The following is a 27,942-nucleotide window of genomic DNA, read 5'->3' as shown; positions in this document are numbered from 1 at the left end:
ACACCTCAGCCCAACCAAGGCACATCCAGGCAAAGCCTGAGAGCACCTGAGCTCTGCTGCAGCTTAGCACAAAACTTCTGCCCTGTTCTCAGCAGTGGCAGCATCATATTTATTTACAAGGCTGCATAACAAAGGAAAATATGAGCTAGTTACAGTTTATTCTCTACAGCACATCACAGACTAAACCTTTCTCTTTTGTCTTTCACTGCAGTAAGCTGAAAACCTTAACTGCCTTTTTCACCCTTGCCTTTTTGCAAACTTAACCTTGTTACACCAACAATCCCTCATCCCCAGGCTGGTACCTACAGCTGAGACACTTGTTTCATTCATCCCTTTGCCTGTGCTCATTTTCTTTGCCTGTGGATGACTCCTGAAAGGTACTGAACAATGAGATATGTGAATGCTTACAGCTGATCCCTCTTAATAATGAATAATGGGGATGAAATGTATATTTGTGTACTTTCCCTGCATGCTTAAATGTTCAGTTTTGGGTAGAGGCAACAGGCCTGTGGCTGCTGAAGATGTTGAGCACAGAGCACACAAAGAGAAAAGTCTGGACTCTGAGTAATTTGCAATGAGCATTTGTAAGTAATTCCAGGTATTAAGTGTAAAAGTGCTCAATCCCCCTGTGATTTTCAGCACCCATTTTTTCTTTCTTTTCCTTGATTGCTAATCAAATCCCATCTAGAGACGCTTTTCTGATGAATCTCACTCAGTCTATGGACAGTCTGTCACATGTACTTCAGTACCAAAACATGTAATTTGATCACTGTATGCCTATTCATCTTTTCAGAAGCTTGAAAGCATCTCTCTCTGTGTCAAAGGCTAAATATTTGGAGTCTGTTAAGTGGACTTGTCCCTCAAGTCTAAGGAAATAAATGGAATGCTAATTTGATAGTTTGGAGCACAATTTAAATAACCACAGTATCCCATTTCATAAACTGTGTGCTGCCTAAGGCTTCTCTGTATCGATTTTCATCTTTGGAAATTTTATGGTGGGTTTTGAGTCCTTGTGGCCAAGGATGAGGATGGTTTCCTGGATTGCATTAGAAAGAGTGTGGCCAGCAGGTCATGGAAGGTGATTCTCCCTCTCTACTCTGCCCTGATGAGTTCACATCTTGAGCACTGGGTCCAGTTCTCGGGTTCCCAGTTTGAAAGAATGAGAATCCAGTGGAGAGGGTCCAGAGGGAGCTACAGAGATGGAGAGGAGACTGGAGCACCTCACTTATGAGGGAAGGCTGAGGGAACTGGGCCTGTTCAGCTTGGGGAGAGACAGCTGAGAGGGGACCTTATCAATGTACACAAATATCTTCAGGGTGGGTGCTAGGAGGATGGGGATGGACTCTCTCCAGTGCTGCCCAGCAACAGGACAAGGAGTAATGAGCCCAAACTGAAATGCAGGAAGTTCCATCTGAATATGAGGAAAAACTTCTTTACTTTAGACTTACAGAGCTCTGGAACAGGCTGCAGAAAGAGGTTGTGGAGTCTCCTTCTCTGGAGATATTCAAGACCTGACCGTGTGGGATCCTGTGCAACCTGCTCTAGGTCACCCTGCCTTGGCAGTGGGTCTGGACCAGATTATCTCCAGAGGTCCCTTCCAACCCCAGCCATTCTGTGATTGTTTATTTAATTTCTCTTATTTGCTTTTACTGGGGAAAAAATAAAATGAAGAAAAAGGGAAAAGAAAATAATTCTTACTATACTTCTGAAGCATTTTCCTTTTTCCCTCTGTTGTAGTCTTCCATGTATTTGTCCCAGCTCTCAAGAAGTCTGTATGATAGATTAGAACGGGTCAGTGATTCTGTAAAAGATTAGAGGGAATAATGAGAAGCACATTCGAGCAGAGTAGGGGACAAAATCAAGTTGTTACTGCATGGCTGTGCCTGTGCACTGACAGTAATGCTTGTGATCGCAGTAACAGACCCCAATGAATAATGAGCCTTTTTGGAGCAACTTAAACTGTCAGCCTGTCCCTAAAATATTCCTGTTTTTCTTATTGAGTTAGCTGTAGCTCTTGAGAATCACCAGGTGCTATTTTTATGTTCCTGCTGTGTGAGTGGGGCAGTCACACCTGTTGGCTTTTTCCTCTGTTTGTGTCTTGTGTGCTTTGCCAAAGGTCAGGCTGTGAAGATTTCTGCTTAACTTTGGAGTCTAATGCCTGATGCTGTACCAAGGTAAATTGTCCGTTTCAGCACTACCTGAAATAAGTTTCTTTTGCTTACAATGGTCTGATTTGAGTCACAGTCTATAGTAAATACTGAATGCAAAAGAGAGGTTGCAGTTCAGTCACAAATTATTATTTGTGAAATTACTACTGACTTCTTGTTAGGACTTAAAAGTGCCAGACCAGCTCTTGAAGGATTTAGGAGTTTGCTTAATGAGGATTCATCTATTAAGATGTGTGGCTGGCCAATATACTGGTCATTACATTGATTTTAGGATTGGATCAGAGTGTGAGCAACCTTTGAGTAACTGAGGAATGAAAAGCAGCTGAACTACTTTGAACAGTTTTTGGAGTCATTATTTTTTTTGTTTTTTTACTCTTTGTATTAAGAAATAGCTCATTCTTCCTGACAGTCTTCTTTAAAAACTTCAATTTCTTCTTTAAAGGAAAGATATTTTGCTATATGATAATTTTTAAAGTAGGATTTTGTGTAATAATGCAGGATACTATTCCACAATTAAGCATAAATTTTCATTGCCTGTTGTGAAGCCTCCTGCAATTCCATCCCCACAGGCATGTATAGTCTGCTCCTGCTTTGTGGTTCTGACGTGTAAATTATATAGGTATGTCAAAAGTGTAAACACAACATAAACACAGTTGAGAAACAGAATGTCTAACATATATTTTATTCATAGACAAGGACCATTGTGTCACCCAATTGGGGGGATAAATGTCTCTTTGAATTTAAACGATTTACAGGTATAAATTAAGGTTATGTTGTGCCACACCCATTTGTAAATCTCATTTGTTTTCTCACCAAAAATTGTTGAATTTCTCAGAGATGAATATGAACACATGGTTTACAAATGAAGTATTTTCTTTGTGCTGCAGTCATCCTTGGTATGCAGTCACCTTCTTTCACACTCTCTCTGTTCCTGGGGAATATGCTTGGTTTTGATGGAACAACAAAGTATGTCAAAGTGTAACCAAGGGGTTGTAAACTGAGGGCTCCTGGTGCTCTGCCGAAGCCTCGTGGCTTCTGTTTTCTGGTGGCAATGCCTTTGCACCGTAGCATTTGTGGTGTGCATGAAGGATCAATCTTCTCACAAAGCACCTGAGGGTGTGAGGGAGTGTCCTTGTGTGACCAACGGTGCCACATGTGCCAGAGACTGGCTACAATTCCAGTGCTGAGAGATTTTGTGTAATCTGGGGGGATTTACTGGGTTCATACATGACCACAGTACTCCTGCAAAGTAGTGACTAAAAGCACTGGGTCTCTGGCTGTCAACAGCTGGAACCCCTCTTCAGAGGGATGGGACCTGAGGAGAAACAAGTTTTAGATTTATTCTGGTGGCAGAATAATACTGTACAAATATGATAATTTGGATTAAATGTAGGGAACAAGTGGGTTTGGTTTTTTGGGAGTTTTTGTGTGCTTTTAGAATAATTTGACTGGAGTGATGGAAAGCCAAAGTTAACTATATTTTGAATCTCAGATTTTCAGGATTTCTTCTGTTCCTGAGTTTTGGTTCACTTTCATGCAGAAGATCAGTTCTGCTGTTCAGTCACTTTGGATCCTTTGTTTAGGATCTTCCTAGGGTTGGAAAACAGGATTTTGCCTGAATGTCCATTCTGGTGAACTTAAAAACCAACCAACCAAACAAAACCAACCAACCAACCAAAAGAAAGAAAGAGGCAACCACCCAAATCCCCCCTAGATGCCTGATGCTTTATTTTCATGGGTGGGAAAACTGTCATTGATCTTTTAACTCAAGTTTTAAGCTGGCTGAGATAACACAGATCATTACACTTTAAAATATAAGTTGCGATAATTGAACCTTGTGCCTTTGGTGGGGGCATCTCAGTGGGAGCCTTTGGTCGGATGTTGACATGCACTGAGGAGACATTGACTGTCTTAACTTTCCATTGCTGAAGTTGATTGTCTGGTCCTCTCTCTCCCCTGTAAATCGATCTGGATTGCAGCTTTTTCTGCAAACACACACACTTGGAGCTGGTGCAAAGTTGGGCAGCACATTGTAAAGGCTGTGCTGGATTTCTGAGCTGCAAAACAGACTCATTAGAGTAAAAAAATATCTCTTGCACTTTCTTATCAAGCAATAAGTATCACAAGTATTTTAGTTGGTGTCTTCTAATTCAGTTGCACCCTCGGTTTGAAGGAAGCCAGAGGGAGGTGAATTCTGACCATGGGAGAAGAACAGTCTGGAGGTGATGATCAGCCATCACTAAGAGCAGAACTTGACCTTTTCATTTCTGGTGTGTTATTTTGAATAGTGTAGCATTTTGCAATTTTCATTTTAAAATAAAAAAAAATAAAAATCTGTTTGTATGTTTGCGTGAAGGTGCAAGATCTCTGCCAACTCTGATTGAAAATATGTCTGAAGTCAAATTGGTTTTCAATATTTTTCATTCAATAAAAACATGAGAAAACCAAATTAATTAGTTTTTTTTCAAAGGAATTATCAAGAGTCTTCTTAAAATAGTTTAGAAGTCAAATTACATACAATAATATAATTATTTTGCATGAAGAGAACAGTAAAAATCTGAGGGCATAATGTCTTCAGCTGTCTTGGAAATAGCTGCATCCATTCTGGTTCCTGTTTTAGACTTATCATAATATCACTAAATATTTCCAGAAGTTGCCCAGAACAAGTATATTGTAATCAAAGTTAGAAGGAGTTTGGTTGTTTGTTTTTTTTTAAAAATTGTTGTTGTTTTTCAGTTTTCTCTTTTGGGGGAATTTATTTATTTATTTGTTTTTAAAGACTTTAAATAGTCGAAGAACTTGGATAATCTGTGTGCTGCTTCTGGTGAGATGGAAAAGAAAAGGGCATAACTGAAGAAATCTGGTGTGAGAGCCAATGTGGTTTTCAGGAGCCTGTTGAGAAAGTCATCCCCAGCAGTGTGAGTCCACAGCAGCTTCACACAGGCACTGGGGGGTTAATTAGTTCTTTGCTACCACCCTCTTATCCATGGGACAGTGAGGACTCTTGGCTGGCCTGTTGCTATGGGAAGAGGAACTGTGAGGATTGTTGGAAGGTTTTGCACAGGTCAGTGTTAAAAACGAGGCAGAATGTTTGGATACCTGTGCAGTAATTCAATCTAAACACATAATCTATGAAGGTAAATTTGATGTTACCACTTTCAGCATTGCTATTTTTAATACTTTAGTTGCTTCTGTGAGAGTATTTGTGTCTGGAGCTGTAGCAGTGTGTTTGTCAGGGATGCAACCTCGGACCAAATGAACCCTTTCCGGGCAGATGTGTTAGTTTGGGATACAATGCCTTTTGGCTGGTTTTGATTTGCATCGATTTGCCTGTGTTGTTGTTTGATTACCTCCAGGCTGGTATTAGAAATGCAGGCTTTTCTGTTTGATCTCCCATTAGGCTCTTACCTACATGTCCTATTGATACGTGCCACAGGCTTCTCCTCTGGCCTCCTGCTGAGTGCAGCTCCCTTCCTGCCTGCCTTTGCAACTGGAAAAATTAACTGGAAAAAAATCTGGAGCGGGCCTGGGGCTGGGCAGAGCTCTGGTGTTCTGTTTGTTTTTCTAAAATGAATAGCAATAAAACATTTCAGCATTAATTTAATATCATGAAACTTGTATGCCAGCATTTCTGAGGAAGCTTTAATGCTGCTTTATAACAGGGCTTTGGTTAGAGTGTCTTCTGGAAAATACTTTGGTCATTTTCTGTAGAATGTTATTTATTCTGATGTTTTGATACAAGTTGTGTCAATGTTGAATTTCAAGACTGTTGTAGGAAAATCACAGAATACTTCTCTACGTACGTTACCTTTGTGAAGGGAAATTTAAAATTTTGAATAATGACCTCTGTTTCTCCGATGTGGTTTTGCCAATTGTCCAGATTGCCAATCCTGCCTGTTGGAACTCAAGCTTCAGCCTTGTTTTGTCTATCTTCAGTCTGGTCACCGTTACCATATTTAGATTATGAATCTGGATTTTACTGGGCTTTTTATCATCCTTTTCATCTAGCAGTTACTTGGAGGAGGCAGGGCTGGGAGAGAGGCACTTCAGGAAGCTGTGGATCAAGTCTGCCCTATGTAGGTAATGCACCTGTCAGGGTTTGGTGGTGCTACCTTGAAACATTTTAAAAACCTAAGCAGATTGTAAGATTGATTTAAATGCTAAAAGGAACACCCATGCTTCTAATCTAAGCTCTGAATTATATTTCAGAGCTGATAAGTTGTTGGACGTGACAGATTTTGGGCTCTGTGCTCAGAGCTCCTCCCAAAGCTTAGACTGTTCTTGAGGAACAAGGGACAAACTCTGGCAGGAGCACTGCTTTCAGTGCAACTGCAGAACGGGAAAAAGACATATTTAAAGGTGATAGCAGATAATTGTAATGGCTCAGTCTTAAACCTCATGAACCTGTAGAGCTTTTCAGCAGGAACTTTGCTTGTCAAGGCCAACCCTTTCTTATCTGTGGGTTTCTCAGCTCAAATTTGAAGACTTCCATTAATGAACTTGTCTGTTGCTCACAGATGGAATATCTGGCAGAATGCATCTTCTGCAGGCATCAGTTTTTCAGTCTGGTTAGAACAGATAAGATCATTATTGTTCTCTCACTTGCTCACAGAGGTTTAGTGTTAGATGATGTTGCTAATAGCATTTTTTAATCCATATGGCTTCATTGAAACAGGCTGTGTTAGCACTCACTTCAGTGAATACCCACTAGTATTGGCCAAACTAGTGAGAAAACTGTTTATTGAGTCACTTTCTTTTGGGATTGATATGGTTTTAAGTGATGCCGTATGTGCTTGCATTTATGTGCATTATTCTCATAAAATGCACATGCATAATACCCAATTTCGGGCAGTCTGTGATAGTTTATTGAAATGTAAATAATTTATTTTGGTATATTTTGAGAGAGAATAGCTTTCTCTCTGGAGAGGCATGCTAGATAGAGAACATGGAATCTTAAGAGAACCCCTTCTGCCCAGAATTCCTGATTTTGTTTTTTGGATTCTGCCATTAACCTAACCTTAATTCACAAGAATCAAGAGGGCATAGCTATTTGTGCTTTGGTTGGTCAATTTGTGAATTGTTTTAACAACTGTCTTTTCTATTCTGTTATTCTGAAATGGAATTCATCTTTCTAAAGCCCCTTCAAGTAAAGAATGATATATATGTGCAAAGTACTATTACGCTATAGGCTATTTTTTGAATTTCTATCATCTATTGTCAGTCTGTGGTGGTTGTTGTACATTTGTATTGCTGGGAGAAGGAAATTTACTGAAATGCAAAGCCCATGGGATGCAAAAATGCTTAATATCTACCTAGCAAGTGTGAGAGTCCATTACTGATAAGGAACTTTGCACAGTTATGCTGATGGGGCGATAGGCTTTTGGAGTGACAGGCAAATTATTGATTGGAGCTGGAGAGTCATCTTCTTGTAACTGTTGTTTGTCTTCTCTTTCTTCTCTGAGTCTCGGAGGAGTCAGTCGGGAATTAGACTGTATTCTGTACCAAGAGTGGATTTATAGTCTTTAACTGTGGGGAAACAAATGGGGTATATCTTTTGAGGCAGGGATGTAAGCAATCCCAGCAATTGAATACATTGGCTGGGTTACAGTGAGCCAGCATGAGGGCACGTAACACAAGAGGAAATGATTTCCTCCCAACTAGGGAAATTACTTCCACAGTTGCTGTATCTCTTCCACCAAGGACTCTCAGCATTAATCATTAATTCTGTTATGAAACAAATGAACATATCACGGTCCTGAGCCTCAGGGAAAATTCTAGAGATGAGGGTGAGAGGAATAAAGTGCTGCTCTGGATCCCCTTTGTTTCACTGCTTGTGAGGGCATTTAGTACCTTGGTGCTTTGCTACACGAGCATTGACTGAAATCTGTGCTGATTTGGCTTGTGTTCATTTGAGATATGACAGTACATTTCTCTAGCAGATATATCCCTGTCTGTGCTTCAGGTACCTACGGCAACACAGCCCAAGTCTTTTGAACTTCTGGGAAGAGGCAGCTGGTGTGCTTCAGGCTGCACTTTCTCTTCTGGTTTCCCCAAAAACTACTTTGAAACCAAAGCACTGCTGCCAGCCTTCTTTCAAACAGTGAGCCTGCCCCAACAGTTTAATATTATTCCACTGACTCTCAGGCAAGCATTGGTTTTTTGGAGAGGGGGGGCTCAAAAATTTTTTTTTTTGCTTTCAACACAAGAGAACAAGATCAAAGTCCCTTTAGTTTGTGTTCTGCACAAAGGTCTGAATCCAGCGTTGTGGAAGTGAAGATTCATCTTCTTGTGGCTTTGATTCCCCCCTTGCAAATCCCATGTTTATGTGTTTTCTTTGTTATGTATTTCAAAATGATTAGATGTCTTAGACATTACAGTTAGTATTTCTGCTGCTGAATCAAATACAACCAATTGTGTATCCATTCCTCTCCTTCCCATCACTCCTCCTGCATTCTGATTTCTGAATAAAGGGATTTTTAAGAAGTGTGGGCAATTAGCTAAAAGAGTAGCTACTAATATTTTTGATTCCTCAACACCACATAAAACTGCCAGAAAACTGCAGAGTTCACTCCATTAAAGGCAGTTGCTGAAGTTCATGATGTGCCTTGATTTCTGACTGCTCATGAAAATACATTTCAGCAACTGTTGAAACGGAAGCTCTTTCACAATAAGCACTTACCTTCCTCTAATTCTTCACCAAGAACCAATATGAATTTAAATAAAATAAGATTATTTTAAAAATTCTGATTAGTCCCTGGTGTAAAGAAGAGTCCTGAAAGTGTTCAATTAGGCAACAACAACAAGCACAAAATGAGCAAAGCTGATTCTGTAGATATCTGGAGATCATACTGAGAGATAATTGAAGTAGAGAAGCTTGTTGCTTCTGATGGTTTAAGTGCCTTGCACACCCACTGCATGCTCTGAGTACAATAAAATGTTCTATCACACATTCTCTTCATCATACCCAATATGAGATCCATACTCCTGCAATAATAGCAGGCATAATTAATTCTGGCTTAAGTATTTAGGAAATTATTGAGTGCTGCAATTACAGGCTTTTCAAATGGCAGTATTTAGAAGCAAGAAGCTATGCTCTACATCCCCCCCATATCTGAGTGCACTGAAAAACTTCTATTCAACACCAGAAGGAAAAATTCCCCTGCAGGAGTGAATCTTAATGTAGTATTAATTGGGAAAAGGAAGAACATAGCTCGGAAACACAGAGGGTGCATTTGGTGCAGGACAAATAATAAGAAATACAAGTTTGATGAATTCCCTTCATCTCTGTGCTGTGGCTGCTGCAGCACTTTTGTTTATATTGATCTGAACGGCATGGAAATTTTCTTTCATCTGTCATTTACATTCCTTTTACCTCTTGCAATTGCCTCTGCCAGCTTACATGCTTGTTTTCTGGTGAATCTATTAATAAGATTTCCAGTACATCAAAAGAATTTCTATTGGGCAAAGGTAGAATATAACACGCTTAAGGTGTAGGAGGGTTCCTACCTGCAATTTTACCTACTAAAAGTTATTAATGAGTTCTGGGAAGTAAAAAAAGTGAGTGGAACGGATAATGGTAATTGCATGCTATAGATTTTCCTCCATTGCTTACTTGTTTAGTTGGTGAATTGTAGAACAGAATATTTACACCATAGCTTTCTTCTGATTGCAATATGCCTCCTGAATTGACAAAAATAGGACCAAAGGTCAAATTAATTAAAAACAGTAGGAGAAGGAACACAATTAATGCTGCAAGATTTTACTTACACGTTTTTCCTAAAAAATGTGCGAGGTGCATTTTGTTTTGTGCCAAGCACAGGCTCTGTATGCCAATGAAAATAAGAAAAATACTAAGAAATGTCTTAGAGAGTAGAATTAAATTAAATTCTTTAGTCAGGAAAAATTATGCATAACAATTGCTTCAGGGTGAGCAACCAGGGCACTTACCAGGGGTGTTCAACAGTGTCAGTGATGCAGGAATGCAGGTCTGTAGCTGTGTGTGGAAGATGCCTGTGCCCATGGTGTCTCCCTGCTGCCCACATGACTTATGCCAACTCTGCTGATATTAATGTTATTATCCTTCCCCACAAAGTTTTTAATTTTTTTTTTTTTTATCTGAGCATTAAGAATGCAGAGTAAACCTAAAACCTTGCATTTGCTGTCGCACGGCTGCGTGTTACAAGGGATTTCTGCTCTGTCACGCTTCTCTGGATCAACTGGAGCAAGCAGTTGCCTTTCCTGACCATGACCTTGTCATCAGTGTTGAAAAAGTAGTTCAGACTTATAGGTTGAAATTTCAGTGTGGCTTGTATGGAGAATAATGTTGATCTCTGATTTCACTGAGCTTTACATGAAATTTGAATAATCCTGAAGTAACAATAGTAGCAGTATTAATCCTCTGTGTGGCAGGTGAGGAAACAGTAGTCCCTGAGTGCACTTGGGGAGTTGCAGGAGCAGCATTTGCTGTGCCCTTGGCCTTCCCTCCCCAGCCCCTTTGGTTTCTCGGCTCTGGGGGACATTTGGGTGTCTTTCCAAAGATGCAGGGACTTGGACTCAGGATTATGCAATTTATGAGTACACAATAGTGCAGTTTTTGGTTTATACAGTAGAAGGCTTGGGACCAAGTTGTTTTTAAGCAAATCATCACTCTGCTCAGCAGTGTGACAGAGGCACTGGGGGTCTGTGTAGCTGGCAGCCCCATGAGGAGGAGCTGCCCTCCTGGCTCATGAGAGGTGCCCAGCCCTCCCTTTTGCTGACTTCTCTGTCCTCTCCCCTTGGTGCTTCATATATTTTTGCATTAGCACCTTTCTCTTGACTGCTTGAGTTGCTAAGTGAACAACCTCACTTCTGTCTGGGTTTCTCTTTACCGTGCATGTCTGGAGCTCACTCGTTTCCTCGTTTGCCTCAGTAGATGTTTGTCAGGAAAGCTGCCCAAGGTCACAGGTCTGTGCTTTATAAAGCCAGGTCCCTGGTGACAGACATCTGAACCTCACAGAGCTGGACCTTGAGTTACATCTGTGCCCTCAGTGTGATGGCAGAGCACGAATCCCACAGCTCTGGGTCACGGCTGGGTTGGGACTGGGCTGGCTGCAGGACAGGGAATGATTCTGGCAAGTCACCTGTTCAGCTGTCACACAGCAGCTCTGGGGAAGTGACATTCCTCAGCCTTCAGCTGGAGCCCCTTGGTTCCCCTTGCCCAGAACTGCGTTATTTCTTTATGCAAACTAACATATGCTGCATTACTTCAGTAATTTGTATTGTATGTTTTGCTCCGTGAAGAAAGATGAGGAAGTAATCTTAATAGTCCTAAAGAATGGCTGCACTGAATATGGAAATAAGCTGGCAAGATTTGAGGAACAAAGGAAGGCTAATGGCTTTATATTTTGCTTTACTGAAATTACCCAAGTGGTAGATTCTGAAAGACAGTTATATATTCTGATTATCTGAAAGGGCAATTGCAGAGACATGGTTCTGGAGGAGCGAGGGATGATATCAGTGATACAATGCAGCACTTCAATTTGCAAAATTTTTCCCATTTACAAATAGGTATTTCAGGCATCCATTTAAGAATACATTATTAGCATGTAGTTAGACTCTAGGAACTTTGAATATTTCATGTATTCCACTGTAAATAACAGCTAAATCTTATTCATTATCACCCTGATAGTATCAGCTGTGAAAATAGTGATGCAAATGGGAGATTTCTGACTTTATTCCAATAAAACCTTTTTTCTTAAAAAACCCTGGAGATAAAAATGGATCTTTCAAATATTTGAAACAAAACCAAAGTATTGTTCACCATGGCATTTATCATGTAGAATCTTTCCTATTTACAATAACAGAAGATTGAAACAGAGCGAAGTGTAGCAGTCAAAAATTCCTTTATTTCAGTGTATTTCAGATAAAAAACATCAGACAATTGGAAAAGGACTTTCAGGATACATGTTCTGGTGACAATTTTCTTGATCCAGGAAGAGTGTCCTGGACCACTGGAGTCCACTGAAGAGTGTACTGCTGATAAAAGTCTCTGCACTGAAATGCTGAATTTTATTTTGTACAAGTCAAATACAGCATGAACTGCATCACTGCTTGCAAATTTTGACCTACAGCTTCATTTTACACAGGCCAGCAGGTTTTCTTTGTACTTTCTTGCGTCTTTCTTAACCAGTCCACCTAAAGGTATAGTAAGTATAGTTGTTATGGGAATATACTTCAGATAGGTGACCTTGGACAGCCAACACACTGTACATTTAAAATTAAGAATGGGTAATCTAGGTGGTTAAATGATATTTGCTAAAGGCAACAAAGATAACTGTTGCAGGCAAATACTGATACAGACAGCAGAAAAGAGGATCCTCTCACTGCACTCTAAGCAGGTCTTGAGTTTCCTGAGGGCCCATTTTGGGTAAAAGGAGAAATTTTTGTCTGTTCTTTCTCTTCTCCAAAAAGAGAAAGGTGCTTTTTCTCTTACAGCTGCATAAAATGTGTAAGTTTTATCCTTGTATTTTAGCTGTCATCAATTCCCATTCTAGCTAATCAAACACTTATTATCAAACACTATAGATTTGCTGCTATAACAAATAAAATGCTGTAAAGATGTTCTGTCATAACAAATGAGTGAGATAGTGACATGTCAAAGAGCTCCTTTGCCACTCATTGTGAAAGACCCTTCACTTTTAAATTTTATTTTTTTTTTTCATTTTGGTGTTGACTCTTCTTAGGAAGACTTGTAGAAAACCTGTTTCTTTACTGTGTCAGGGTGTAGCAAGGGGTGGCTGCTCCCTGGGGGCCAAGAGCAATGAATGCTCCCCGGGGTATTTGAGAGCTGCTGTGAATTGGTGGAAATGTAGTGTAGAAACCTTTGGGTCCAAAAAGACGAGGTTTTTTTCTGGAAGAAATTGAGGAGGTCTGTTTCTTTCTTTCTCTTTATTCAAGAGGTACCTCAGTTTCTTCAGGTTCTAAGTTTGTACTGTGGATTTGCTCTCCTGCCCTAAGTTACATACTGTTGTTTTGGGGTTTTTTTTAAACCTTGACAAAATGAGTTCACTTCAACAGCTACACATGTAAATATCAAACAAAGTTTTTCTGTGTCTGTATTAGGCATGAACTGCTTTATAATCATCCACACCTGCAGAAAAACATTTTATTTTATAGGATGAAATGCAACTGGACTGTTGCACAACTACTTGGACTGGAGTACTTAAGAATACTCCTTGTGCATATCTTGCTAAAAGTATGTATCTGTGTTTTGCTTCTAAGTTCAGCACACTTGCAACCTAAAGAAACAAAGTTAGATAAAAGTCCCTTTTTCTGGGAAACACTAGTAAGAATGCCTCCATTTCTTGGTTAGAAATGAAGGCACGTTTTCAAGCCTCTTCAAGTGAATGCTTGTGAGGCTTTTGGAGTTACACACATGAGTATTGCTTCAGAAAGATTTGACCTTTACAGGAAAAACTGAACAGAAGAAAAAAACCCACAAATGAATGGAATCAGGTTCTTGAGATTTCTAACAGGTCTCTATGGCACTAATAACCTCATAAGGGTTGCATTTAAAGGTTTAGCCTTGACTGCTGCAATGTAAAAGTAGGGACTGGAGGTCAGTGAGTAATTCACTGGAATATTTATTATTCCATGAATCTATACATTGCTCATGAAGAAACGTGAAGTCTATTTATCTGAGCCACAAGTGAAAGGTATAAATTATCAAAATGAAATTAGAGCTAGAGTACTATGCTACATAAGCCACAGTGTTGCTTTTAAAAGAAATACAACTGTAATAACACCCAGTCAATATTTCTGCCAAAAAATATCCCTGTTGTTGGGCCAGCAGTCAGAATGGTTGTCAAATATTACCAAAATGGTTCTGTATTATTGTTTATGATTATATTCTTTAACTAAAATATCTTTGCCTATCAGAAATCAAGCGTTAGAGATGATAACATCAAAGATGATGGAAAATTAAGAATGTATTCAAGAAAAAAATCAGAATTGAGACTTTTTTATTTTTCAGACTTAGCAACAGCACATCCATAGTGCAACTTTCATGTGTAATTTTTATTTAATCACATGTCAAATTGAAGACTTACATGAATTAAACTTTAAAAAGCATGCTTTCAGCTATCATTTTGACATCTAGCATACTATAACTGCCTTTCAAAAGCTAAATAAAATGTTTGACATCCTTTAAATGTTATTTTCAATTTTATTTGCTTTTTATTTCAGTTCTTTGTTGTTATTTCAAGAAGCTCAGAAAATAAAATTTAATTGCTAAATGTTGCTAGGAAATGTCACATGAGAGATACTCTTTGGTGCAACGAGGATTAGCGTCTGAAAATAAATACCCTTTGAAGTTGTTAATCAGAAATTTGTGAAGTTCCAGGTTCATAATGGGTTTGTTCAGTGATGATTTGGCTAATGAGTTTGTTCCATGACCTCTGTGGTGCGAGAGGAAGACGAGGGTATCGGCTCAGCCTCTGCTTCCATCAGTGAAAAATGGAAACAGTGAAAATTTGCTCCTTAAAGCAGGTGGTGTCACAAAAACCCTTCTTGTGCTTACCTACATGGAAAAGGGTTTCACAGAATACCTCTTTTGCAATAGCCAATAGCTGAAGTATCTGACATTTTCGCTTATCAGTTGAGTGCAGTTTTTCATGCCTGTAAGGAATGCCTGCAGGGAGATGAACGTGTGATTTCCAAAAGGCACCCTGAGTAAGTGTGTGGTAGAGTTACAAGATAGTCTTGCAAGATTATTTCTCATCACTTGAGCCAACTCTTTTTGTGAGCGAATCAAACTACAAGATCTGACAATTTTAAGTCATTTCCATTTGAGCAGGTGTAGGGGCACCATCTGTTCCGCTGATCTGCTGTGGAGGTAGTAATTCTTTCATTGAAAATGTACAAATCTGCCTGAGATAATCATCCACATTGAATTTGTATTTGTCTGGGCAGCCAACCAAGCTTTTATTTGCCCTTTTTAAATAAATAGGCTGTGTTTCCTGCATCTAAATACATTAATAAAGTGGGAGGAGTTATTTAAATCAATAATAAGTAAAAGCCTAGAACTATTTACGTGTCTCATACTACTATGCAAGAGTCAGATTGTTAATCACAGTGAGGAAAAGTAATAGTATTTATCAAAGCTTTCTGTTCTTTAGAAGGAAGCCAGACACTCTATTTTCCATTAGTAATTAGTGAGAATATAAGATGCTAGTTATTAATGTTAATGATATTAAATTAGGAGGACTAGATAAATTTATAACAAGAATGTCAAAAGGATTATATTGGATTCCTGAAGTTTTAAAGAGCTGAAAAGTCTTGGTAATATTTGGAAGGGTAAATATGGTAAATTGGGAAAAGAGTAGGTCTGTTTGATTTGACAAACAAATGGACAATCAGAAGCTGAAAGGGATGCAATCAATAAAGATAGGGCAGGAGCTGGAACAGCTGGACTTGTTTGAAGAAAAGAAAGGCTTGTTCAACAAGTTTGATCTGTATGAGATGACAGTTAAGGTTCTCAGTATTGGCAGTAGTTGGGGGTGTTACTTTTTCACATGAGATAGGGAAAAACTGATTTTAATGTCCATTTAGCTTAGAATTCTGAAATTAGCTGAGTATTGTCACTTTGCATGCTACCTCTCTCTTTCCCCCAGGGGATAAGCCCCTCATCTTGCTTTTTTGGAAAAAAAGAGCAACCAAACCCACCCAAAAATAATAATTAAAAACAAACAAACAAACAAACAAAAACAACAAAACAGTTCTTTGCAGGATCACTGCAGGGCATATTAAAGAAATTATAAAAAAGCCACTGCTAAATTCGGAAAGGTGATTTGCTATTGGCAAAGTGTTTCTTGTTGTGTGTAATAATGGTGACCAAGAATGTTCAGCATCTTTGTAGATGCTCCAAGAGAAATACAAATCCTTGTTGGTAAAAACATAGAAGTTACTTTAATTTAGTGTTCCAAGCCAAAACTTATGTGAAATATAGACTTGGAAAACAGTTGATAGACACTCCTTGGACCACAATAGTTGTGCTGTTCACTACTAAGTTTGGGGAAAGGAAAAATGAAAATATTACCTTGTCTTTGTTGAGTTTCAAGACAAAGACATATTTCCCATGGGGTTTGTGGTTGGATCTTTTCAGGCTGTTTGTTTTCATGTTGTTCTAAGAATTTTTCACTGATAGTTGCTGGGTCCTGTTTGTCTCAGTGTAAGCCTGTGGCAAAAGACACAGCATTGTTGTTTTGGAACAAAAGGTGATAGCTGAGAGTAAAGAGAGTTGAGGTGGAAATTTGGAAATTGTAGTTTGATTAGGGATTTTCCTGAACAACTGAGAATTACTGGTCATACTTGAAGATAGTTGTTGTCTGGTTATTTAGGGTACTTCACATCATCCCAGCGTTTGAAAGACACAAGACACTGAGGAAATTGAAAATTTTTCTTACTATTTCTTTATTTATCAACTGCTAATAGTGGAGGAAAATGTTGAAGTAATCCTGTTCTTTTATGCTTAGAGCATCTCCTGAATAAGTTCTGTTTCAAATCAGAATTATCATCTAAATAATATAATTAATTCAGCATAAATTAAAAAAGTAATGTTTTTTTCTTTATGATCTCCTTTTAAAAGGATATTAATTTGCTTCAATGAATGAAGATAATAAGGTTAATAGTTTAATGTTCCTCAGTTGATATATGCTGCTTTTTCTATTACCTTTTTCTTCCTTTTTGATTATAAATTGGCTAACCCCTGGTGTATAATTCCAGAAATCATCCCTTCAGTGTATCCAAACCTATTTACTTAGACTCATCTTTTATTATTCCCACTGCCACAGTCTAATTATTGCAGTGAAAGATTGAACACAGAATAGTTTGGGGCTTTGATCAGTCTTCATATAAATTTCAATAATGAGAGTAAAAGGTTTGCGGTTTTCTGAGATAATTTGATCCCTCCAGACACACTCTGCTGCTACCAAATGCAGTGAATGCCATATGAGACCTCTGACAGCATTTGTGTCTGGGTTCGTGACATCTCTGGAAGCAAAATTCTTTTTTCATACCAATAAAGAGTAATTTAATATTGTTAAATGTGCCAGAGAAACTATAGATTACTGTACATTTTTCCTTAAGTTTTCACTTCATTGTCTCCTATCAGTTTAATTGTCTGTATTACAAGTTCCTACACCAGAATCCACTAAGAATACATAATAGGTTTGCTTGCATTTCTCTCCTTTTGAAAAAGTATACTAACTGTCATTCAAATAAATAAAACAAACCATAATCCTTGTTATTCTATTACTATCGGTGCTAACTCCCTTCGGAGATAAATAGAAAAGCAGCTGGAGACTGAGGATATTTTGTAATCTTATAAATTGAAATTTAAATGCCTCAAGGAAGAAATTTCCAAAATAATTGTGACAGAAGATAAGTCCCAGCTTTTGGCAAAATTTTATTAGAATTACTTGTTCCAGATCACTGTCTGATGCCTGCATGAATTAAGAAAATGGCAGCACTGCCATGTAGAGAAATAGCTGCGTTTTTTTCATCTTGATAAATTCTTCTGAAAGTGCTCTGTCATCAGCATTATCAGGTGTGACATTCTCAGGGACACTATCAAATTAAAAATCAGGAGCCTTTAGCTGATGCCAGTTGATTTTAAATCATATGGGTTTTATCCTTTCAACTAATAACATCTGAGTTTATGCAACCAAATATTTACAATTTTTTACTGAACATGAGTGTTAGTTAGTGACATTTTCAATTTTGTTTGAGGTATTGTTTTTTTCTCACTGGGCTAGGCAGTTAAAAAAAAAAAAAGAGTTGGTGACTTTCTGGTCTCCTTTACTGTCATCTGGTTAAAAACTTCTGCTGTATTTTGACAACAAACCATGAAAATAAATATTCTTTTTTTTACATATAGTGAATCCCAGTTGCACATAGTATTAACCATTGTATTTCCAGTCATGTGCAAAAGCTAATACTGGTATGTAATGGTAAAACTTGGGCTACAAAAGGCTTTAAAAATACTTTATTCTTAAGAATCACTGGTAGCTTGGAGAGGAGAAGATAAAAGGTAGAGTGGGTATCAAATATCACAGGCCCAACACAAAACAGCACAAAGGCAATACAAACTTCACAAAATACAGTTTTTACAAACAGCTCATGCAATGCAAGTGGATTTTTTCATAGATACTGTGAATACCAAACTCACTTCACATCAAAGAAATAGTATCTTCCATTTCCACACGTCTTAGCTGTGCAAGCTCAGTGCAGTTTTGAATGCAGGGAGTACATCAGAAACGTTGCTGGAATGTTTTCACTGGATCAATTTGACAAAACTTTAGTTATTTGGACTTTCAGAAAAGAGTTGATTGACACTGCTGGTGTGAATAGGGCTCTGAGAGGCAGCTGATGAGTGGAATAGTAGAATTACATATCAGTAATTTCTGTGGATCCATCTGGTTTTTTGACTGTGCAGAGACACTCCATGTATCTCCACCCATCTGTAGTGGGAAAAGCCAGCAGGAGGAGCAGGATCAGTGTCCCAGCCAACCTTCCAGAGCCCTGGGGCAGCTGTAGGCAGCTCACTATAGAGTTCAATGAGAAGATTCTTCTGGTGGCACCAAAAATGCCTGGGGTCTGTGGGCATGTTAGCTGGGAACCTTTCACCATCTGAATTTTTTTCCTGTGTGCTGTCAGGCTACCCCAGCTCTCACAGAAGTGATGTCTTCTCCCCTTTCGATCTCGTGTAATGGGAAGTCATTCTGTGTTCAGGTTTTCAGAGCTCAACTGATGTCTTTGCTTGGTCTGTTCCAATTTTTGTTAAAGATCTGCCAAATGAGGGAGAGTGTAAAATCTGCAAATTTCATAAACAGGAAAGCAGGACTGGAAGGCAAAGTGTACTTGATGAAAACAGATGAAATCATCTGGAAAAACAGAATGGCAGGAAGAATGAATGCAAAGTGCCATTCTTAGGCTCCAGCAATCCATGGCAATAACCAAAAAGGGAACAACAAGGAAAATGGTCAATACAAAGGACCTGGACATTATGGTGATTGGCAAGGAAAATGTGTTCCACTGCCTTGGAGAAGGCAAAGCAGTGGTGGAGCCTGCAGGAGGTGTGAAATGATCCTTCTGCAATACTCAGTGCTTTAAGGATCTTGGCTGAAGCTGCATAACGAGTTCTGAGCAGTGCACAGAGCTGTGTGTGTGTGCAGGGGGGTGGGACAACGCATCAGAAGCACAGGACAGATTGAAATAATAAGGCCCGTTTATTCTGCAGCAGACTAAAGTGCCAAATGCCAGAAAGATGAGTGGGAATAAGCAGACCATGATGGATGGGACTGAAGAAGTGATTTATTTTGTAACAAGAAAGAGGCAGGTTCGACATTAGAAGGAAACCTCTCCATTAGCAGTGGTGAAGCACTAAAACAGGTTTTCTGGGAAAGCCCTGAATGTCTTACTGGTAGCTTTTAAGAAGAGCTGTCACTCACATCTGTCAGGAATTGCATAGGTAGCGCTGATGCTGCCGTGTTCTTGGCTGTACACGCTGTACAGCAGCTGTCTGTGGGCATGTGGAATAATGTCACAGTGACAAAAAGAGATTTTGAAAAGTAAAGGAACTGAACTTTTTAGCAAAAACTTAATATAATTGAATGTTTTCAACACCATCACCCTATAGGAACCAAATATCTAGAGACCTCTGAAAACATCTGCTCTATTATAAACACTACACACTTTTTTGCATAATTGCATCAAAAATTTACTAATCCCAGAAGTTCTGGATCTGGAAAGATTTACATTGCCTTTCAAATGGAATTTTGAGTAACAAGATGTTAATAATATTTTAAACTGGGTTTTTGTTTTGTTTGTTTGTTTTTTCGATCTTAATGTTTCATGTTTCCAAAACGTGGAAAACAGATGCATCAAAATAAGGAAAGCTGCTTATTTATTTTTTCATATTTTCTTTTAATATTGGGATAGATTTACATTTAAATTATTCAGTTCCTAAATAATGCAGAGTCACTTAGGTAATGAAAACACTGTCCTGTACCTGGTGCACCAGGTGCCTCGTTTCACCTGGCCTTCCTTCTGCAGCTGGGCTGTGATGCTTTCCTTCCTCAGCTCACTGTTTCCCAGCTTCCAGCCTTTTACACTTAAGGTACAGGTCTGCAGTATAACAAAATTCAAAGGAGTTGTAATAAAATGTCTGAAGGAGAGTAATGGAATCTACCTTTCAATCATTAGCTTAACGGATGTGTGAAATCTATTAAAATTTTTTCAATTCATACGACTTGTTATTGTTTGTTCTTTCTCTGCTGGAGAAGAATCCAACAGCATTATAAATGTGTCACATTTTTTAGGCCCAAAAGTGTGGAACAGCTTTTAATGGGAAAGAACATGTTTTTTGAAAACTAGAAAACTGAGCAGGGAAATAAATTGAGCCTCAAAAAATGATTGAAATCTCCAAGTCAATATACAAAAGGCATCCAAAGACTTGTGAAGTCTGACAGAATCTCTTTAGTTTGAGGTGTCTTTCATTTTGCATCAGGGCTTACATTTTCGAAAAACAGCAGCAAGCTGTGCTGTCAGGTGAAGCAGGTTTGAAAGCAGGCTGCCTGCTCATGGAAGCCTGAAATTGTGCACAACTCTGGGTAATGCATCCCCAGCAGATAACTGAAATAATACATTTCCTAAATTGGCTGCATTAAGCAATTACTGATACTGTAGTGGAAACCATATAATTTTGTTCCTTCCTTGTAGCCTCAGCGCCGTGTCACGTTTCACCTCCCAGATGGCTCCCAGGAAAGCTGCAGTGACAGTGGCCTTGGAGACCACGAACCCACCAGTGGGGCCAGCACATCCCACCCTCTGCCCCTCGGCTTCCCCCAGGAGGAGTACTATGAGCAGGCTTCCCCCAACAGCCGGACGGAGGGAGACGGCAACTCGGACCCCGAGTCCAGTAAGTGATGAACTCTGCTCATCTCAGTTGATAAATCATTCGAGGGTCGGAAGTGGGGCTTTCTTTTTTTTGCCAGGTAATTATTAAAAACAAATATTGATTTTAATGTGGCTGAAGGAACCCTATATTTCTAAAAACGTGAAGTCTGACCGTTGGAAATAAAACACTTTGAGCGGCTTATGGATGACCTGATGTTTTTATAGATCTGCTGTGCTATACACAGAGGAGCTTTCTGATGAGGTTAATGCTGTTGCTCTTACAGTCATAAATACTGTGCTGAGGGAGTTCACTTTTTTTAACCTGTTTCCAACACTACTACTTGCTGTAGTTGAATAGGGAGAACTCCATGAATGATGAGTAGGTCTGTGAAAAGACTGCAGTCTCCAGAAGTAAAGGTTTCTTGATTTGTCCTTTGAAAGCAGCGATGGTGTGTAGTAATAATCTCAAAAGAGTTTGTCATCTTTGCTTCTACCATCGTGGCTGCCTTCTTGTGATGTCAAAAAGTTGAGCAAAATCAATGTGAGCTCCAGACTACACTAGAGCTGTGGATACTGGCATTGCTTCCTGTGATGTGATAGCCAGTTGGAGATTCCACTGAACTTTAGTCAACTGTTAATTGTCCAGAGGCTCCTTATCTGGATTAAATTGAACTGTGCCATTGATAAAGAGACACCTGAATGTCTCTAAGCCTCTAAGGCCTTGTTAACGGCTTAATAAGTGATTTGAAAATACATCTGTTCTGGGCAGAACTTGGCCCAAAAGGTGTATTTCAGCTGCTTTAGTGTATCATGAGGAATGAATTAGTAAGTGCTATGCACTTGAATTAGCTGTGTGAGAAGGTAGTTACACTCTGCAATGGCCAAGACAGCATGCAGCAGAGAGCATTCCCTCTGACTCGGAGCTGGCTCTGACACATCCAGCCTGGCTCTCAGAAATCACCCCCTGCCTTTGCCTTGTTCTGCCCAGGACTGGAGTCTGAGGGGCTTTTTGCATGGAGAAGATCTATTCTCTTTTTCTTTTAGTTCATAAACTACTACTTGGGGTTCCTCAGTTTCAGACTTTTTAAAATTTGCAAAGTGAGATGTTTTCCCGAATGTTATTTTTTTTCCAAGCCGATAGGCAGCTGACAAGAACCGTCACAGGTTTTGGATGTTGTGTTGAAAACATTATTCATCACTTGCTTTTGTTTGTGTTTATGTACTTGAGGATGAAATATACCCTTAAAAATATTCTAGACAGTCAAACTGAATTCTTCACAGAATGATGCTTTAAAGGGCTACAAATATAACCCTGAAGAAAGAAAATATCAAGTTATGTAGTATGTTTTCTGCTTTTGCTGTGCATACTCATGATCTGAACTTGCTTTCCAGCTCTCTCTTGTTTTTTTGTAACTCTGATATTTATTCTTTACTGAAGTGAGCACAATGTACATGAAATCAGTATCTGGATCCTTTCCTGCAGAGAATGTGTGACAGGACCTGGTGTATGAGGAGTTGTTAGAACAGGTGTATGGATCCTGTGTTGCCATTTATAAAGAGGCTCAGGTTTGGGATTTGCCAGTGCTTTTTGAGCCCAGTTTTTGCAGTTTCAGAAATATGGATCATGACTCTTCTAGAATGTTGCCCTAAAAGTAGCACAGCTCTGACATCTGAACATCATTGACACATATCACTGCGTGGAGACTGAGCAGGCACCTCAGTCTTTCCAAGTGTGAAGTTGAAGAAAGTTTAATCACCTGTCTAATTACCTGACGGTTCAGTTTTAAACTTGAAATCACAGTTTAATTAGCATTTATGTTATGTAGTGTTTTTTTTTTCTCGCTTTTAACTTGTATCTTATTGAAACACTTTAATTGATGTGATGTGGTGTGATGGTTACAGCGCAGAAAAAGTCGTTTGTGGCCCTTTTAGGGTTTTATGCTCATATTAATGGCAGCATCTGGTGGCAGGAAAAAAAAGAGGACGCAAATAGATGTCTGTTGTCTGCTCTAAGTAAAAAAGAAGGAGAAGACCCACAGCATATTTGTGTTCAACATGCGAAGTGACTTGGTCTAGGCAAAATATCTGTGTGCTGACCTATGCAAGTGCTCAGCCTGAGGTTCATTCTGTTCACTTTTGCATGCATGACAAACTTAGTCAATAGTGAAATAGTGAAAATAGTCCTGAACTGACAGTTTCCTCTACCAACATACTGCTAGATTTTTGTTCGTTATGTTTTTTTTCATTTCATTTGGAATGCCATGATACATTTGAAGTCTTTCCAGTCTTCTTTCATGGACCAAAGTGTTGTTAATGTGAAAAGAGAAAGGAATATACAGTCAGATAATCTGAGTTCCTGAAATGGAATAAGCATGGCCTTCATTCTCTCTCAAGATCTTTAATATCTGACCTGTCTTAATCTGAAATATTGTCTAGAACATTGAGCCTGGTTAGTCACCTGATGGTGATTTAGTTCAACTTTGCTTAACAAGGAGACAGATTTGGGATGAAATGACATCAGTAACATGTAGAGCCAAGTGAGACATTCAGTGCCTTATGAAAGCTGATGACAGATGCGACATCACACAGAGATATATTCAAAAGTGTTTTCTCCCTCTTGTTTTTCCTGACTGCAGTTCTTTGGTGTTATTCGCTTCTCTAATATTGGAAATTATTGTCCTTTGGAAACTTTCCATTTACTGGCAATAGCAAAGCATTTATTGCAAAACACTGAAAAAGATAAGCATAACATAATAACAAAACCTGAGAAATATTGGTGAGAGGAAGCTTTACAAATTCACATCCAATACAGGATTGAAGCAAGGGGGAAAGAATAACTGTAAGATTATAGTGGTTAGAAAGCTATTTATATGTAAACCTTTAAAATTAATTCACTGTGCTAATTAAAATTAGTAATAGTCTATTTAAAATTATTTGTCTTCTCTTACTTTAGTTGCCTCCTCAGAAAAGCATAATGTGCAGTGTGGTAGATGCATCATAAGGAAGAGATGCCAATAAACTGCCACACTAAGTAAATAGGAATATAAAAATGCATGTAGGTTTGTAGAGCACCTTACCCTTAAGTAACAGCACTGTTGTACATGGTAGTCATTTGTTTTCTGCTCATAAATTGCTCAAACTAATAAGGATGCTTCAATAACTCCATATGTAAAGGATTTTAACCAAACCACCTTTCTTTTTTTACCCTCTTTTTCTGCCATGTTACATTTAAATACAAAACACACTATAAACATAGACAAAGAGTAATAAATTTGCTCTTCCCTGGCAAACTCTCTCTCAGTGGTACCCTCTTAGTGGCTGTAAGCAGTGATGCTGATCATAGAGGCTAAAAGGTACATGTAAACCCCAGTTATGCTGGGTTATTTAATACATGTGTAACATATTAACGACAGATTTTCATGCTTTACCTGTTTTTGTTGCCTTATCAAAACTATATTCTTTCCTGTAGAGAATAAAATTGTTTCTCTTTTATTTGGAGAAGGTAGAATATGCCCAGTTCAGCCAAGAAATTGGTCAGAGCTAGAGGAATGATTGCAGCTTGGGGCTGGTGGGGGTGGGGAAGCCAGAAAACCTGAAAGTAATCTGAAATTAAATAATAGTAATCGTTCTGTATAAAGACAATGGAAGTATAAACAAAGCTAGCTGAAAATTAAAGGATTAGTTAATGAGGCAAATCACACTGAGATTTCAGGGTTTCAGATTGGAGGAAACTGGTGTCTTAAGGAAAAGAGTGTTTTCATAAAGAATATTTAAGATTAAGTGAGACCCCTGGTGGCCTAGTGGTTAGCATGCAGGACTCTCACTGCTGCAACCCGGGTTCGATTCCTCGGTCTCCCGGGCAGATGGAACCCGTTAGCCCTGTGAGGCCATCCATCTATGAGAAGGTCACTCTAAACAAACCTACGTCCTGAGGACCTCACTGCCATTGTCCAAGCGTGCTTGGCCCCGGCAGATGAACCTTAGGATTAAAGGGTGGGCTCAGTTCAGCGCAGGCTGTGTCTCACCTAAAAAATCCATTGCGCAGGCTGGAAAGGTAAAAGACCTTTCCCCAGATCTTCGTTCGCGAAGACTGGCCATTACTGTTACTTACTTATTTAAGATTAAGTAGTGACTAATGAGACAAGAAAGTTTCATCAAAAATCCGAAGATGTGGAGCTGAGTATGGCCAAAAGGAGAGCCAGCAGACACTGCAATTTTGTGGTCAAATCAAGTTGGGGTTGCTAAATATGTATGACTGCTTGTTTTTATCTCCCAATCACACCTTCTCTTGTGGCAGCATGTGCATTTGAAGAGCTGTTTGGGTGAACTGGGTAGAAGAATTCATCTGGGTTCAACCCCTAGGGAGGGGGAAAAGTGATTTTTAAATACATGGATTCTCCAATTCCATTTGTTACATGAGGCACTATTTGTGGACAGCAAATGAGTGAAGGAGTAGCTGGGGCAAAGCTTATGCTGGCTTTAAGTGATCATCAGACTGCAAGAGAATTAGTCTTAAGAAGAATTAAGACTGCAATCTACGGTATTTAACCACATAAGAAGGAGGTTTGCAGCGAGGATGACATCTGTTCATGATTAAAGATAGCATATATTTCTTCCCCAAAATTAAAGGAACAGTTTCACCTTGCCTTAATTTTTGATAAGGATGATGCTGATGAGCGCAAAGACGGGCTGATGAAGAATGATGATAATGGCACTGAAAGTCAGAGCAGGTTCAGTGCTCTCATGTGGAGGAGAGGAGATAATCTTCCTCCCAGGATATCAAAACTGATAGTGTTTTCTTTATTTTCTGTAATTCTAAAACACAAGGTGTCAAGAAAAAATAAAGTGTCGGTCAAGCTTCAGTACTGGAAAACATTTATGAGAAAGAAACTAGGATATATATAAACATAATGCAGTAAATGGTATCAGGTTTCCCAAGAGTAGAACTAATTTAGGTCTATTATTTCACATCCATGACATGTATTTTTAGTATTGGGGACTACATGTATAGTTAATCTATATCTACTTAAGAACTAATAACTGTTATTACACTACATTAGGGTGGAGCAGTAGTAATCAAGAATGAAAAGACACAGAATAATACAAGAATGGAAAAATCTCCATCATTATATTCATTAATGAATTTGCCATTAAAAAAGCAGGAGCATGTCAATGAAATATTCTAGTAGTTCAAAGCCAAGCATTGCTGAAAATAGAGGAGGAGGTGTGCATGACACAAAAATTGGATTTTGCTAAGGATTTGAAGTAATAGCAGTGGGATGAAATCTAATAGTTGAGAGTCATTCTCATAGGACCTGGTGTATGGAACTACTATATAAATCACCAGCTGAAAATGACATAAATAAAAAAAAATAAACTGAGTATTGAGAAGATAAAATATAAATCACCAATACCTAATGTGATTGTGAAAAAAGTCTTGGGTTACTCCTAATACAGAAGAAAAGAAAAAAACCCAAGGCATTGCTGATACCATAATGGGCCTGTTATGAGTAATGTTGGCTTCCCACACTAAAGAAAGGTGAACTCACATGAGAAACAGGTGTAAAGAAATATTGTTAATAATAGGGGAATGGAATGCCTATATACAGAAAAAGGAATTAATATTGGCTTGTTTAAAGTGCAAGGTAAAGGCTGGCTGGGGATTAGGGCTCTCACATAATAGCAGAGAGTGGGGGCCAAAATGAAGCCCTGGATTGGTTCACAGGGAAATGAGCAAGTGCTGTCTGTAAACCAACCAAGCCTGGAAATTTGGGGGTTGCAAGCAACATCAGTGTGAGGAAGTATAGAAGCAAGGCATGATAATGCAAACTGGTTATAGAAAGAAACTTGATAAATTTATAAGAGGGCAAATAAATCACTCTTTGTAATAACAGCAAATCCAGTGTGTGATGCAACAGGTCACTTTTCTGCATTGAGAATATGAAATCTGGGGGCGAATGTGTTTGCTGAGTGTCATTTTAGTGTTAGCCTGTGGCTCCAGCTCCACCCCCATCTGGACAGGGGGTTGGTGCCCTGGTGCCTCACCTGTTTGGGGGGCTTGGCCCAGAGCTGGCCCCACCATGCCCAGCACCGTCAGCAGCTCACCTTGGTGGCAATTTGGGGGGTCCCATAAATGTCACTGATGCTGCAGTGGAGTGGACAAGGTCAGTGCTGCACACTGACAGACAGCTGCAGACAGGAAGCTCGCTCTCCCTGGGGAAAATGCCTTCATTTTCTGCCACGCTGACTTGTCTGATAATCAGAAACTCTGCAGTTGCTGAAATATACTCTTTAAACATCATCAATAGGATGCTCTGGCAGCTGGACTTCAGACCTCATGCTGGGACACAAGAAAAAATAAAGCTACAAAGTTTTAAGTTTCTAGTTCCCTGTCCAAAAACTGGATTGCCAACAGATAGATTTTTTTTTTAATGGTGTTTTCATTTTTTTGTTCTTGTCTTGTGCACTTTTAGTTCCACAGTAAGGTTGAAATGTAACAGTAAAATTTTGATCCTGTTGTTGCCGAGTTATAAACACACTATAGCACTTAGGTCTAATTTGAATAAAAAAGAAAGATGCTGTCATTAGTTAAAGATAACAAATCTCGGGCTAAAACACATCCCAGTCTACCAAATCTGCCCATTGGGCCCCTTTACTTCTGCTGTATTGGGTTTTTCTAACCCCATGGCTGAACACTAATAATTAAGTCAGAAAGTGCTGAGGTAATTAATCTTTCTGAGGCAATAGAGTTTGATTGATCTTCTACCTTTAATCAAATTAGCTTGTACGTAGGTGGGAGAATGTAATGGCTGAGCACGGTACTGTACCACTTTGTGAAGTG

General features: G+C 39.0%; 1 protein-coding gene across 2 annotated transcripts in view; it reads left to right on the top strand.

Annotated features, from left to right (window-relative positions):
- PCDH11X (protocadherin 11 X-linked) overlaps positions 1–27,942 on the top strand; it is a 459,785-nt gene that overhangs the window by 311,483 nt on the left and 120,360 nt on the right. For both annotated transcript variants that reach the window (XM_027687164.1, XM_027687163.1), the window contains one exon: positions 20,925–21,123. In XM_027687164.1, coding sequence (XP_027542965.1) covers positions 20,925–21,123 — 199 coding nt within the window. The remainder of the gene's footprint in view (positions 1–20,924; positions 21,124–27,942) is intronic.

The sequence above is a fragment of the Neopelma chrysocephalum genome, unplaced genomic scaffold (assembly GCF_003984885.1).
Source record: "Neopelma chrysocephalum unplaced genomic scaffold, ASM398488v2 Primary Assembly neopelma1_73b, whole genome shotgun sequence".
NCBI lineage: Eukaryota > Metazoa > Chordata > Aves > Passeriformes > Pipridae > Neopelma > Neopelma chrysocephalum.
Note: the sequence above shows the minus strand (reverse complement) of the source record. Positions and strands in the feature narration are given on the sequence as shown.